The sequence below is a fragment of the Nelusetta ayraudi genome, unplaced genomic scaffold, assembly GCF_046127955.1.
Source record: "Nelusetta ayraudi isolate G7.1 ecotype Tasmania unplaced genomic scaffold, CSIRO-AGI_Nayr_v1 ptg000131l, whole genome shotgun sequence".
Taxonomy (NCBI): domain Eukaryota; kingdom Metazoa; phylum Chordata; class Actinopteri; order Tetraodontiformes; family Monacanthidae; genus Nelusetta; species Nelusetta ayraudi.
In genome coordinates, this window is record NW_027466181.1 from 679151 (window position 1) to 693962 (window position 14812).

General features: G+C 46.4%; 1 protein-coding gene across 1 annotated transcript in view; it reads right to left on the reverse strand.

Annotated features, from left to right (window-relative positions):
• grik3 (glutamate ionotropic receptor kainate type subunit 3) overlaps positions 1-14812 on the reverse strand; it is a 90139-nt gene that overhangs the window by 36421 nt on the left and 38906 nt on the right. Inside the window, exons 2-5 of the mRNA XM_076050895.1 lie at positions 3963-4136; positions 3611-3868; positions 3258-3439; positions 388-441 (exon numbers count right to left, since the gene is read on the reverse strand). Coding sequence (XP_075907010.1) covers positions 388-441; positions 3258-3439; positions 3611-3868; positions 3963-4136 — 668 coding nt within the window. The remainder of the gene's footprint in view (positions 1-387; positions 442-3257; positions 3440-3610; positions 3869-3962; positions 4137-14812) is intronic.

The following is a 14812-nucleotide window of genomic DNA, read 5'->3' on the forward strand; positions in this document are numbered from 1 at the left end:
GTTAATTCATGAAAAAAACTTAAAAAGATTTTATAGACAGGGTCGGCACGGTGCTGGGCAGGCGACCGCAGCTACACAACATCTCAGACCCACATGGCACATTTGCAGTTTTTCATTCCCCACCGCCCCAAAAACTGGAGTAGTTTCAGCTAATCTGAGGCAGTTGGTTTTCATGCCGCCACCTCGCGGGCTCCTGTTGACTTGAGAGTTTACTACAGCGACGCTGAAGACTCCATTATGCCTCCAGCTTGTCAAACAAAATTGATATTATGGCCCGGATCCAAAGCCCCGCTGGCAATTAGCTGCTATTCATCAAAAGGCTCCGGCTCGGTGGCGAGATGAGAACCAACGGGACTCTGTTTTGCATTAACAAGCAAGGTACATTACCAGAGTGGTGAAGATATAATGGTAATACTCTGTCATCATCCCCATGGTCTGGGCCTGGTGGGAGACAAGAGAGAGAAAAGGTATGAATGGGGAGGAGTCGCTGGTCATCTGAGTCGAGGCGGAGCTGCACACAAAGACGTTGATGAGACGAGACAAAAAAAATGAATGAGGCAGTGTTTGCTTGTTGCTGAAAAAGAGGGGGGTGGGGTGTTTGTCAATGCATTTAAATGCTCTGCAACGGCTGAGGCCGTTTGATGGGATCTCAGCTGAGAGCGGCGGCGTCAATCAAAAAGAACTTTGCTAATCTTCTCCTCTCGCATCCCGCCGCTCCATCATCCACCGCTTCTTTTTTCGCTCAGGCTACATTAAAAGGCAGCGTATTCTCATGGCGCTGCTGCGCTTCCTGTTTAATTGTGCCATCTGTCGCGAGGAAGAAAAACAAAAAACAAAAACACAGCCAAGGTTATCCGAGTAGGATTCTTGCTCTTACGCGGAGACGGATTCGCTCTTAGACATGGAGTCAAACCGCCGACGTTTGAAACTTAGTGTTAAAACCTTTAGCAGGATCTTACTCATTTATTTTTAAGGACAGGATGTTGCTGTCCTTTTGCTTGAGGGTAGATTTTTAGAAAGACAAGCCACCCAATTCCTGCTCACTTTGTTACGTTCCTTCTGTTGGAAGGAACATTGTTATGTTCCTTTAAAATGTCACCAGCCCTCTATAACAAATACATTTCAATACAATTTAATGCTAATTTGAGTTTACACTAGTCACTCACCAAAGAGAATCACCTTTTTTTTTTCTTTTTCTTTTTCTTTTTTCCATTTGAGGCACAATTTGTTCAGGACTTTCGCATCTCTGTTGCAGTTCAACTGGTCTTAAAACACAGAGACAGAAGCACTGCACTTTATCAGTGCTACAGTTCGGAGGCTACACAACGTAGCCTCCAAACTGTAACCTGCTGACACGAATGCCGCTGCTGGCAGGGAGGCTACAGTGACGCGCGGTTCGTGCTGGACCGCTGGCCCTCCTTGTAGGTTTTCGACATACATACACACATACATTTTAATAATGTTATACTTTCCTGTTGTAAAACTCCACCAGTGCCTTGACGGCGGCAAGAGCAAAGTGAGTGAATATCCCACTCTGTCTGAGCTGCCCCTTGAACAGGGCACCTGCGACGGTCCCTCTGCGTTCCTGTTCTCCACATGTCAAATCTGCTTGTGCTGTCGGACCGTACGGACAGCCGCTGCGGCCACAGTGGGAAGGTTTTTGAGCGAGGCCAGCTGAGTGCAGCAGAGCCTGTCGGAGCCGAGACGCTGCTGTAGATAATCAGCAGCTGACAAATGAAATACTCCGAGGGTTAAAAGCGTTTAAAAGGAAAAAAAAGAAAAGAAAGAAAAGCCAGATTGCCGCTGGATGCTCCTCCACACTCCGCAGTCAGGTGCACGAGTTCTTTTTTCGCTTTCACCTGTCTCTCGTCTCGGTGAGGACTATTATTGAGAGCAGCCATCAGTTGGCAGCCTGCAGCGTTTAAACGTCGTCAGGGTTTTTCTGCAAACCTGCAGCTTGAGTGGAGGAAGTCGCTCCTCTTTTTTCTCCCCTTCCCTCCTTGAAAAGCTCTTAATTTGCGTCGCTGCCATATCTGTTTGGAATCACAATTTGTCTCCTGTCAATTTCACTTCACTCGTGATTTAAAGGTTTTCCTAAAGCGCAGCGGAGGCAGCATGACAAGTTTTGAGTGTGCGTAGGAAAATGTCTGCGGCGCTGTTTTTTTTTTTCTTTTCTTTTTTTCTTTTTGCCTCCAAACTGTCTTCCACTTGTTTTTCTTCGGCAACAACATGTGGCGAGTGTCCAGGAGCGGTGAGATGTCACCTCGCATCGCAGCGAAACCCTCTCGCCATGACTTATTTAAACAACATGTTGGGTACGCCCGCACTGGGTAAACACGCTAACCGGGAAGGGGGGGAGTTGGGAGGCTGGGTGTGATGGCTCGCTGACAACTGTTTCTGACAACCTCAGCAACAGACCGCCCACACAGAGCACCGCAGCGGTCTGCCACGCCGAGGGCTCTGAGCCGACTGGCACTCATTGATATCAGAACACAGGTGCGTCAGTCGATGATCGTGAAACATCTGGGATCTCGTTTGGGAGACTTTTTAAAAAAACAAAACAAAAAAAAGAAAAAAACTTTTACAAGGTTACAAAGGTTGCAAGGATTTCCTGCCTTATTTGAACTGCTTGTCTTTATTTGTGCGCAATAAGGCCTGAGGTTTGATTGGAAAGGATGAGGAGAAACGGCAGAAAAATCAAACAGTGAACTCGTCATCCACACTGTGTCATCTTTGTTACACATGTTTTTCAAATTTCTCCTTCAAAAAGCTTAATATAATATAATATAATATAATATAATATAATATAATGTAATGTAATGTAATATATGCAAAGCTGCTCAACAAGAATCCAGGATGAGAAATAATGATCTGAACATGGTTGGGAAATGAGTCTGTTCTTGTAAATGGAGCAGCTGGCTTAAAAAGGTTTGACACAAAATGTCCAGTTCAGTTTGTTTTTGTTTTTTTTGTGGTGGTAATTTAGTGATTATTCCCGAATGGCTCAGGCCTTTATTGTAAATAAGAATTTGTTCTTAATAACCTGCCTGATTAAATAAAGGTTGAAAATAAAATAATGGAATGGCTCGACATGTTGGAAAATTTGCATTTTGCCATAATCGCTACGGCCCTACGAGTGGAAACATTGTCCTTAACATTCAGGACCTTTTGGTTTTGAGATCTGGCAACCGTTCTGCTCCAGCAGCAGTCCAGCAGACACCTGACATTACGTCGCGCCGAGCTCCGACGTCACTCGCCTGTTTGAGGATCTGCGCGGCCATCTGGTGGCTGCAGTCAAAGATGATGCGGAACTCGCGGCTCCTTTTCATTTCTTTGAGCAGCGGCCTCATGTCCTGCGTGTCAAGAGGGAGCTGGCGGATCTTCAGCCTGATGTTGTACCTGGACGGAGCCATGATCAGCTCCTGTAGCCTTATAAGACCTGAGAAGGAGGAGGAATGAAAACAGCTGTGAGCATCAAAGTGAACGATGAACCACATCTCTGAAATAAATGAGCGCGCGCGCACACACACACACACACACACACACACACACACACACACACACACACACACACACACACACACACACACACACACACACACACACACACCTGTGCTGTCGTCGTAAACCACCGTGGCCGTTTTCCATTTCAGAAACTGCACCAGGTCCAGGATGGCGTAGCTGAGTGACGAGTAATCTGGGTACAAGTTGGCGTAGAAGGTGTCCCTGTTGTCCATGGGGTGGTGCTTCCATCGCACCTGGACGTGCGGCACCTCCAGCGCGTTGCAGATGGACTGCACGGCGTTGGACGAGGAGCTGTGCGACGGGCCGAAGATCGCGACCACGCCCAGCGACAGCTGGTCACAGGCTGCCGGTGGGGAGAGAGGAGGCAAAACAAGGAGATGAGCGGGAGAAGAGTTCAGCGCCACGACTCCCGCCACCCAGGCGAACAGCCCGCCCACCTTTCCTCGACGCCTCGAAGCTGTCGTAGATGTTGATCCGCTGGATGTCATACGTGAGCGTCGTGTTGGGCAGCAACGTCCTGTTTCTGTTGATGTTGTTGACGGCGAACTTGAAGGCGAGCTCCTCGGCGCTGACCAGCGAAACCGGCCCGTCTGTTTGCTCAAAGATCCCACCTGACGAGAAGGAGAGGGCCCGGTTAATAAAAAAAAAAAAAAAACGCTTGGAGAAGATTAGAGATAGAATTGCAACAAGGTACAACTGGGGGGAATGGAGGGAGTTCAGAAAATGAAACGACAGAAACAGTCGGGTTTTTTCCCTCACTCCTGGGGAGAGGTGAAGGGGGGCAGTCGGTGGTGGTACACAAGGTATTAAATTTGCTCAGCAAACATAAAGCAGCCCTCCTCAGTTTCAGGGAATGCAGGAAAAACCCAATATTAGCTTTGAAGTCTGAGGCCATAATGGATTTATAGAGAGCGTCCGTCTGGTTGCGAACCCGTCTGTCTGTCCGGTCCATCATGGTGGCAGAACAAAATATAGATAAATAAATAAATGTTGAGCCCTCGTCACCCTCTTAAAAGTGTCCTTTTATTTCAGCGGAGTGCAGCGACGGCGAGGCAGATAGCGAGACGACATTGGCGCTCCTCTTTCACATCCAAATTCAAATAAGTTTTTTTTTTTGCAGGAGGGGAGGGGGGGTCGAATCTCTGTTGAAAGACTTACAAAAAACATGTTTATGGCCACATCAAAGTACAACATTGCTTGAAATGGTGAAAGAGAACGTAAGTGGCACACAGAGGGGGTTAGGAGGTGGTGGTGGTGGTGGGGGGTGTTCTACTCTTTGTCGTCATAATGGGTTTCGTTTCACAGCAGACCGCAGCATGCACAACAGACAGACACACACCACCATTAGGTTTTTACCGTTGATGCACAGCGGCTACGTGTCCCGTGATATTCAATAAATTAATCTCATATAGGTGCACACTTCTGCTTCAGCTGCTAATATTGCACTAATACTCTGTATGTGGTGTGAATTAAGATCCATTTTCACAGGCAAGTGGTCAAATACGCAGTGTTGGTCCTTAAAATGCTGAAAATGATGGAAAGCATGACAACTCCTAGCCTGCTAGCCAACGTAAGCTGTTGCCCACTGGCTAGCTAGCTTCGTACACGGGCCGAGGTTTGTGCTGTATTTCTGAGTTGTCCATAGAGTTTGCATTCAAAACTGTAATAGCTACAGGCAATACCATTGCGCAACCCATTCACAACAACTACATACTGGCTGCGTAGCTTGCGTAGCGTAGGATATGAATCAGTATCACTTGTTCCTTCAGCTTTATTTATTTAAGTCCTTTGTAAAAGCCATCCATCCTGCACTTTAGTGATTGTTGTGTAAAAAATATGTTTCAATCCATTTTAAACATTCAGCTTATTTCTAATGTGTATTGGTAACAATGTAGTTCAAATGTGTAAGTTATGATTTACCACTACAGGCGAGGCACTGGCCTGTGATGGCCATGGCCCCAACCACTGCGGGTTGGCAACACTAATTGTACAGGTACAGGTTCATTTAGAAAAAGAAGCAGCAAGTCAATAAAAGGCAGGTGTAAAAAAAAAAAAAATGTCAACATTAACTACCACAGACGGCTAAATATGCTGTTCAGTGAAGATATAAAAGAAACAAAAATGTGGTCCAAGAAAGTTCTTCAAAGAGGGGGTGGAGCTCCGGCAACGTGACGGTGGCGGTGTCACAGCGCAGCTTGGCGTCTTTCATTCCGTTTCTCAACGCAGAGAAAGCCAACACGCCTCCGTCGTCGACACCTCCTCGGATTCTGACAGTCTACCGTCGTCTGTGGCGCCGCTGTTTTCGCGAGTAATTGGCGACGCTGCGGGCTGCTCGTGTCGCTGTCGAGCAGCGTGTCGACGCCGACGCCGGGGTGTCCGCGTTGCTCAGCCGCAGCCTTTAAAAACGACAAGTGAGACAAGCCGCGCCTGTAGGAACATCAGCTTCTGAGAGCCGGCGTGCTCCTCCACCCTCACACCCGTCACACTCAGCCATTTCAATAACAAAGAATTGGGTGTCGGTGCCAATGGTTAAAAAAAAAAAAAATCCTGCCATGGAAAATGACTGCAGGTAAATGATAATTTATGGCCGCCGTTTGAGCTGCGGCGACAACTTTTTGAAGGCTTCTGAGATCACAGCGGCTCTGAGCGCCACATTTCCATTTTAGATATATTTATATGCTTTTGTTTCTGATCAACACCCCCAGCGTTTAAATCCCCTTCTCAAGTCTGACTGTCTGAGACATGCACGCAGGCAGAAACACACGCAGGTTGACATGCCGTGCTCGTTGTCGCTGTCTCTCAACTAAATGCGAAAAAAAAAAAAAAAAAAAAGTTGAAAGCTATCCCTTTTTTTTAAATAAGGGAAGTTTAATAAATGCTGTTGCTTGAACACACCCCACTGATTCAGATATTTTAATAATTTCATCGAATTATGCCTCCTTTGTTCATCAGTTCCACTTTCAGCCATTGCACATCGGAGTTGAGAGGGCGTCATGAATTGAAACCGCCTCGACGATGCTGCCTTTTGCCTAATTATCCATTTCTTTGAGATTTTAGCGACTTCCTGTTTCATTAAAACACCTAAAATCTTTGAAACTCAGCTTTAGCAGCAAAAAAAGAGCGGGAACAAAGAGGGCAGACGCTAACGAGCCCCTCTTAGGGAGCCGAAACCTTGACTGTGTTTTGACATCCAGCTCGTTATGAGCCACCGGGTTTGTTGCTGCGGCCTGATCAAATGATTTTACGTGATTTTTTTTGTTAGGGGAAGTGAGTCAGAGGAAGAACACTGCAGTGCGTAAGCGTTACACCTCAAATTGCACTTGAACAGAAATAAATAGGAAGCCACAGTTCCAGTAGCTTCCATTCCAATCTGACATCGAGAAAAATAACGGCAGCACTGCCACGGACCTTTAAAAGTATTAAAACCTGCATTTTTCAAACTGTAAATACACAACGACACAGCGTCATAGGTTATATTCCTTTTTCTAGCAACTTGCTAGAAAGAAACATTTACATTTACAAGCAACAGAGGCCTTTCGTGGAAGCAGTTTGCATTTGTGCCTTTGACAACTGATACTTTTACGACCAATCTTGCGACTTCCACCATGAGCGTCAACGTGATACTGGACACGTCTGGTATTGCAAGTATCGCACACATTCTGCGCACCGCTAGCTGACAGCTCCCTCCGAACAGACCCCCGGCGCTGGGATCAAAGCCTCACCTCACGTCGTCCTCTGCCGCGTGCGGCTGCATGACGGCAGCACTGTGACGCGAGGCCCGAGATCTCGTCGCCGCTCACGACTTCAAGACTCGGCGGACTGTGGAGGGGGGCGGACGCGGTGCGTGAGCGGCGCACGGTGGAACGTCCATTTGGCGGGCGAAATCTCATTAGAGAGCATTTAGTAATTGCTGGGGTATATAGTAATTTGACTGTTAAGAGGATAAAATGCGCATTGTTCGGAGGCACTTTAACAAATTTAATTAACAGAGGGGAGGGGTCGGAGTGGGTGGAGGGAAGCTACGGCATGGGGGGAAAAAAACGCTAATTCGTTTTTCAGCATTCCACCTTCAGTGCGGCTTCGAGGTTTAAAGTACAATAGCTCCTGCGATGGATAAGCAACTGTTTTTCAAAGTCGTGCATTCTCGCTCTCACACACGCATAGAGGAAAGAAAAAAAAACCTAATGATGCAGGGCAAGTTGAGACGGGTGCATCTTGCTCCTTTTCTTCCCCTCTCATGAGGTCTGTCGTGAAAAGGGCTTTTAAATCGGCGCGTCTGCACGAGACAGCAACACAAATGGCTTTAATTAATCTGAGAGGAGAGGAGCCACCGCCACCGCCACCGCCACGTATGAATCAGCTGCTAGTTGCAGCTGCTCCCTTAATGTGTCCCGTTGAGGACTTTGGTGGATTGACGCCGTTGAAAAGCCACAAAAGCTGAAGACGCTGCAGATTTATTTTCTCTCTGAGACGGTTAAATCAGTCCGTAAACTGGTGTGTAAACTAGTGTCGGTAGGTGAGTTATATACATTCAAAACCCCCTATGATGTGTTTTCGCCCCCACCATGTTATCTATGATTTGGCTCCAATGTCGGGGAAAAGGAAAAGTTGAGGTTTTCACAGGAATGGGGCAGTGAGCTAAGACAACAATCATAAATTGGTCGCTACCTGGTGGATGCAGGTCAGTGGCACACATACCAACATGGTGCTAGTCCCTCACTATGAGACCAACTTAAACTGCCCTGTTTTTGGCCCTTTCAGTTCTGGTAATCATCCATTTTTGACATCAGAAAGGACACGATACCTTGGAGACTCCACAGGTTGGTGCTCTGCCGTCTGACTCCACCTTGTTTTTATTCCCTTCCAAACGTGGAATTCAAACAATAGCATCAGGTTCTACAGAGATCCTGAGTTCAGCGTTGAGAGTTTTTTTTTTTTTTTTTCTTTTCCATTGCATAATAAATCACGCAAGGAAAGAGCTGAAAATGGGCCCGATGCAGGATCTTCCAACACACACAAGTGGCAGTTAACCCGGCAACCGCAAGGCCACACAGCGCCGCGTACATCCAGATGGTTAATGTTAAATATTAACAGTGGGACAAAAAAAGAGGCACTCAGAGTGCCTTTGAAATTGTTAAATCAATCAGTGTGAACTTAATGTAGAGGCGCAGTTCTTTAGGATGGGGAAGGCAGACGAGGCATGCAGATGAAGTTCTCGTCGATCCGTAACGTGAATATAAATCAGGCTGATTTTTTTGCCCTGAAACAGATGCAGCCAGTGCCGAGCAGCCTTGAGGAGGCAGCCCAGACAAGCCACCCTGCGTCAAATTTCACATTTTTTGGCATTATGTGCCCTTTGCAAAAAGAAAAAAAACCAAACAGATAAAATCCTGCAGCTGCACCGTGAAGGTCCCAAAAAGTTCTGTGCCTGTAAGCACGAGCCCCGCCGAGAGCCTGCGAGCCAGCTTCAGTTTAGCATTTGGAATCGTGGGTGAAAATGTTTATTTTTAAACATCTTGCCGCAGTGTTTTTTTTTTCTCTCTCTCTCTCTTTCCCAGACGTCAGACTTCAGAGGGTTTGATCTGAGTGACAGGATGACAGTTTGTCAAAACAGGCTTCGGAGCTCGGCTTGTTTTTGTTTTTTTTGCGCTGATTTTAAAGGCCGTATTTATGACTCGTACATTATCCTGAATTCAAAAAGATGTTTCCTCCTCCGAGCTCGGCCATGTTCCGCCTTTGACTGCGTGACAGAGTCAGAAGCTACTGTCGCGATCAGACGACTGACTTTTCTGTTTCCACGTCATCAAAGTCTGATTCTGGTTCTCATTGAAACCGAGGCTCGCCACTCGGCGGGATCTGCTCTGGTAGCACAACGATCTGCTCTGTTGCTCGCTGAAATAGCGATTGTGATGCGATTTCCTGGGCTCACATCCACATTTAAAAAAAAACCCAAAACAAATTAGCTTGTAGTGCAACGGAAACAAAGAGGCGTTTACGGGGGCAAATCTGTCCGTTTCACAACAAACACAAAGCCACAAACCAGCGATGACTGTTTGACGACATCTGAGGAGTTTGGGTCCTGGTCATTTCGTCCATCGCAGAATTGTGGAACCGGGAGAAAGAACTGCTGCTTCTCAAACAAAGCAAAAGACCACAATGCATCAGGTGACGTGGTGTACTGCAAATTCTGTCAACATGCAAAGACGATCTGCAACATTGCAAAGGAAGAAAAACACTGTGTCACAAACTGCCTTGTAGTAAAATCTGAAAAAAAAAAAAAGTAACTCCAATAAGCTTAAAATTGAAATGAATTTAAATGCAGGGGCATTGTTTTCACAGGGCTCCAAACACCCAGTGGTTTAAAAACAAGTGATATGGTTCCACCAATTCCAAATAACAACCAGCACTCACAATGTTTTCAGAGAGGCAAGTGAACTCGTGCTATTTAATGTATTTCTGGGGGGCAAAAACCTTTGTTGTTCCGTTACACAACAATTGTGCGGGAGACCAGCCTGAGCGATGACCTTGCTTCTGGTTACAATATTTATTTATTTATTTTTGGCTACCTCTCCTGCTCTCCTGCACACTCACTTAGCCATCATACGCGGCCCGGCGCTCAAACGAATTCTGGCTCCGTAGCGTCGTCACAATGAACGGCTAATTAGTCGGTTCAGCCACGTGTTCCGCTCGCCTGCCCTGCGTCGCGCGATGCGCTGCGCTTGTTAAGGAAAAACCTCCCCGCTGCCAGCAGAGAGGGAAGGAAAACAAGAAAATAAGAGGTAGCAGGAGCCCAAACAATGACGCCGGCTCATTATGGCGCTGGAAAACATGCGCTTCACCCGCCGCATTTTGAGTGTCGGCCTTTTTGTGTTTCTCCGCTTTTCACTGGTGGGATTCCCAATCTCGCTGTGAATTGCCTCCCATCTCCCTGGATGTGCAACAGCACGCTCACAATTTCACAATGATGGCGCCAGACAATGACCAGCAGTGAGCACGCACACACACACACACACACACAAAGACCACCATGAACATTCAGCACTGAAGCCAATTTCTGCAAGAATAAATTCCACCGCAATTACGGGTATAACAACACAATACTTGGGACCAACCGTCACACAACTCTTTACGGTGAACCGCATTTTTAAACCAGAAGAAATGGTGTGCGTGTGTGTGTGTGTTTGGGTGAGTATACTTGCCTGATACTTATCATTAATCAATAATAAATATGATGCAAGGAACAAACTGCTTCATCAGGGGCAAGGCGCCCGCTCATTAGACACACACACCACAGAAGTTGCCTCGGATCAATGAATTAATATTTGAACATCTCACAAACAACACTTTTTTTTTTTTTTTTACGGTGCAACCGCAAATCTTGACCCCAGGGTTGAATCTTAGGTGTAATTTGCCACGCGACTGGCATTATATTACAGCGGCAGACAACAGACGTTTTTTATCGTCTTTATCGATGTGTTAATTGTTGGACGGCTACCGGCCGTCGATATGAGTTGGCAGGTAGTGGCGGCTCTACTTCTGCTGCCAAATGCTGCGAGTCAGTTTTCATTATGCAGACGAGCTCATAAATAAATGATTTGGTGTTAATTGTAGAGATAATGTTGTTAAAGACTCTGATTTATTTTTTTTTTTAAATATAAAAGTTAAAATTTCAATTTTTGATGATGATGATTTGATGGTGATGTCATAAAGGGAAGTAATTATTATTATTTATTTTTTTTATCTCCCCCAGTCAGGTGTGGCCACTTACTCCTTATATCTCCTTGCAAACACAAGGTGGGTCAACAGACAAAGCATCAGTCTTGGCAGGAAGCTGCATCGTTTTTAACAGGAGGCTGTAAACAGACTAAATGCATTTCTTGCAAATATGTGGAGATGCTGTGGTTTATTAATCGTGCTAGCAAGTGCAAAAGTTCTTGGCTGTTATGACCTCTCAGTGGAGAACCTCTGTCGGAGGAAGGCCTCTCATTGGGTAGGCCAGAGTTTGTGGGCGGGCTATGCGGGGCCATGCGATGATGTACGTTCTCTATTCCGAGAATCAATCTGCACTACACTAATGTTCAGTCAAGGTTAAAATGACAAAGTCTAATGTCTCTGAATTAAAAAAAAAAAAAAAAGAAGAAGAACAAAGCACTTCTGATTAAAATCTACAGTGCTGAAGAAGTGAAGGTGCGTTCCAACGGATTATGGACGATATACGGTGAAGATAGCAGCGTAGAGAACACATATAACCATCATAATCTATTTTAAAATGTCAGGCTTTAACACAGGTAAAAAAAAAAAAAAAAAAAAAAATCCCTTCAGATTTATCACCTCGGGGAATCAAACCTTCTGCATATTTTTTTCACAGATTGTAGAGTTTAATGTAGATAACGCTGCTATAGTATTTTCTGTCTCAGACACACACACACACACACACACACACACACACACACACACACACACACACTGTGTCTCCGCTGTGCGAATTGGATTTAGAGCTTCAATTCATCATTCCGACTGATTTATTGTCGCCTTAATGATGTATTTAAATTACTATTTGTGCCGCCAATAACAGCGCACAGAATTGTTTCCCTCTGAAGCAGCTCGACCCACTGTGCTGCACGTCGGTCTGTTATTATTATTTTCTTCCACCTCTTTCAATTTAGACGTCGTCCGCAGAGCCAAACCTTTTCCATTTGAAGGCAGACAGGTGCTCAGACAGGAAGCCTTTATTTATAGCGGCCGGCCGATGTCAAGGCTGAGATCGTGCGGGTTCCTGCCCGCCCCTCGTCTATCGCGTATCTGTCTTGTAAAGCTGTCTGTGAGTGGCTGAACTCCTAATCAGCTGCAGTGTAAAAGGAGGCAACACAGACGCACGTTGCGAATGTTTACCAAAATCCAAAAGTGTTGCCATGAAAACGGTGGAATCAAGCGCCGCTGATCTGCCTCCACCATCCCAGTATTTAGGCAAATATCATAATGTGTTTTCTTTTTTTTTTTTGCGCAGCTTAACATATTACCATATAAATTGAATTTTTTTTGTGGGGGGGGGGTAATGTTTGAGTCGGTAATGAGAATGGCCCGTTTTAATTGTATTATTTCCTCCCCGCAACTCGGCCCGTCCACGTCCGGGTCCATCGCAGCTGCGCAGCGCACTTCCTATTTATTTGATATGATTAGTAGCACTCATGCAGCCCTGTAATGTTGTGATATCTCCTCTGTCGGAGGACTGTCAGGTAACAACACATTTGTAAAATCTAATTTTATGCTCAAGTAGTTCTGCTTCTGCAATTTATCGCAGCTATCGCTCACCCCCCCCACCCCCCCTCTCCCAAACCCCCCCGTCGCCCCGCCCCCACACCGCCTCGCCACTCGCTCGCCGCCAACACCCCCCCCAAAGAACCCCCCCCCCCCCCCCCCCCCCCGCCCGCTCTCTCCCGTCTCCGCCCTCTCTTTCCAGCTTAGTGAGGTGTTTTGATCTCATTATCATTCCCAAACATTCACACCGGATAATCTGTCGGGGCGGGAGCCCGCGCTCTGCACCGTACAGGGCGCCCCGGTCATGATTAGGGGTGTCGAGGCGTGCTCGCAATGAAAATGCCCCCCATTTTTCACCCCTCAAAACGCAGCAAAACGAAAAGGGTCTATTTTTTTTTTTTTCCTTCTGCCCGCTGCGTCAATTAGATAGTTTCATAATGAGAACCTGCCTCGCACCTTGCGAGGACAATTGCAGGCCAACCCCGGCCAGGCCGGCCTGTGAATTGATTAGCCGTGCATTGCAAGAGCGCCGGGGGCTCGGATGCCCTTTAACAAACCGCAAAATCCCTCTCCAGACACGTCGCACAATGCACAAAGAACCTCCATTAGACAATCCCGCTCCACAATGCGTGGCACAAAAAGCCGCCCCCCCCCCCCCCCAGTTGCGTACGCTTTTGTTTCCGGGGAGGTTGGAAGAAAAAAAACGGACAAAAAAACAAAAAAAGAACAGCCTCCCCGCCGCCAAATCCTCACCTCAGCGCCAGTTCAATCAGAGGCTGTGCCAGGAAAACAGGCCGCAAGACAATAGAGGCTAATGTCGAGGAGGGCGGGGGGTGGTGGCCAGGCTACCTGTGTGCGTCGACCCAACCGTGCCATCCATCGTCTTCAGGACCGATGTCACCTTTCTTTTGTCCTCCTATGGCTGCTGAGGATATGCAGACACGCGGCCTTGGCACTTTGTCACAGCGGCGGGGCGGAGCTCCACGCCCTGCATGAGCAAACAGCGGCGGAGTCCAGGCGCTCGCTCTCACCTTGTGCGTGGCGTGAGAGATAAACACTGCCAAGGGGTACATCACGATACGATATGATACGGTGCGATGTGGTACGATACGATACAATACGATACAATACGATACGATTCAAAGCAATAATATATTGCGTTACGCTACGATTCTATGTAAGACACTGACACGATACCATAGGGTAAGATACAGTTCAATATGATGCAACACAACATGATGCAAGACACTGCGATATGATACAATACGATACGATCGAACGCGACATGATGCGATACAGCAAGATACACTGTTGTCTTGGACTGCCGGCGATGCACGTTTTCACAGAAGAATCAACCACAGTAGCAGCACAAACACAATCCTAAAAACAAACAAACCAACTGAGAATAGCTTTCAGAATGCACATTGCACGTGGAAACACTTGGCAGACATTCTCATGAGAACTGATACGTTGCAACATGAGCTGCGCCCTGCAGGAGGAACCTTTCCTTCAGGAACGTTGAATGCTTATTTTTCATTCCAGTCCTTTTCCCTGACAGTGGATCCCCGCAAAAAAGACACATTGGGCTGTTAATGTATTGCTTTATATTTAGCTGCTGGCTAAGAAGCCTTTAACCTCTCCTATTAATAATCACTCTGTTTAATTTAAAACATAATTTGAAGCATGACGTGCCTCATTTTTCATTCTGTGCCCACCAAGTCCACGACTCCATTTCTACTCTTTACCTGCTTGCGCTGAAACAGAATCATTTTTACAATAACTTTTATCATTATATCATCTATTTGCGGAGCACAGCAATACATTTTCAACACTTTGCAGCATCTGATAAGCCCCTGGAAGAACACTTTTTCAATTGTTTTTTTGTTTTGTTTTGTTTTTTCAGTTGGCTCCAATCGCCTCTTGATGATCCTAAACCAACAACACATCTGCTTGTGTTCCTATTTTTACAGACATAAGCCACAAATGTTGGCGACCCGCTGTTCTCAAAGTATGAACTCGCACAGCGACT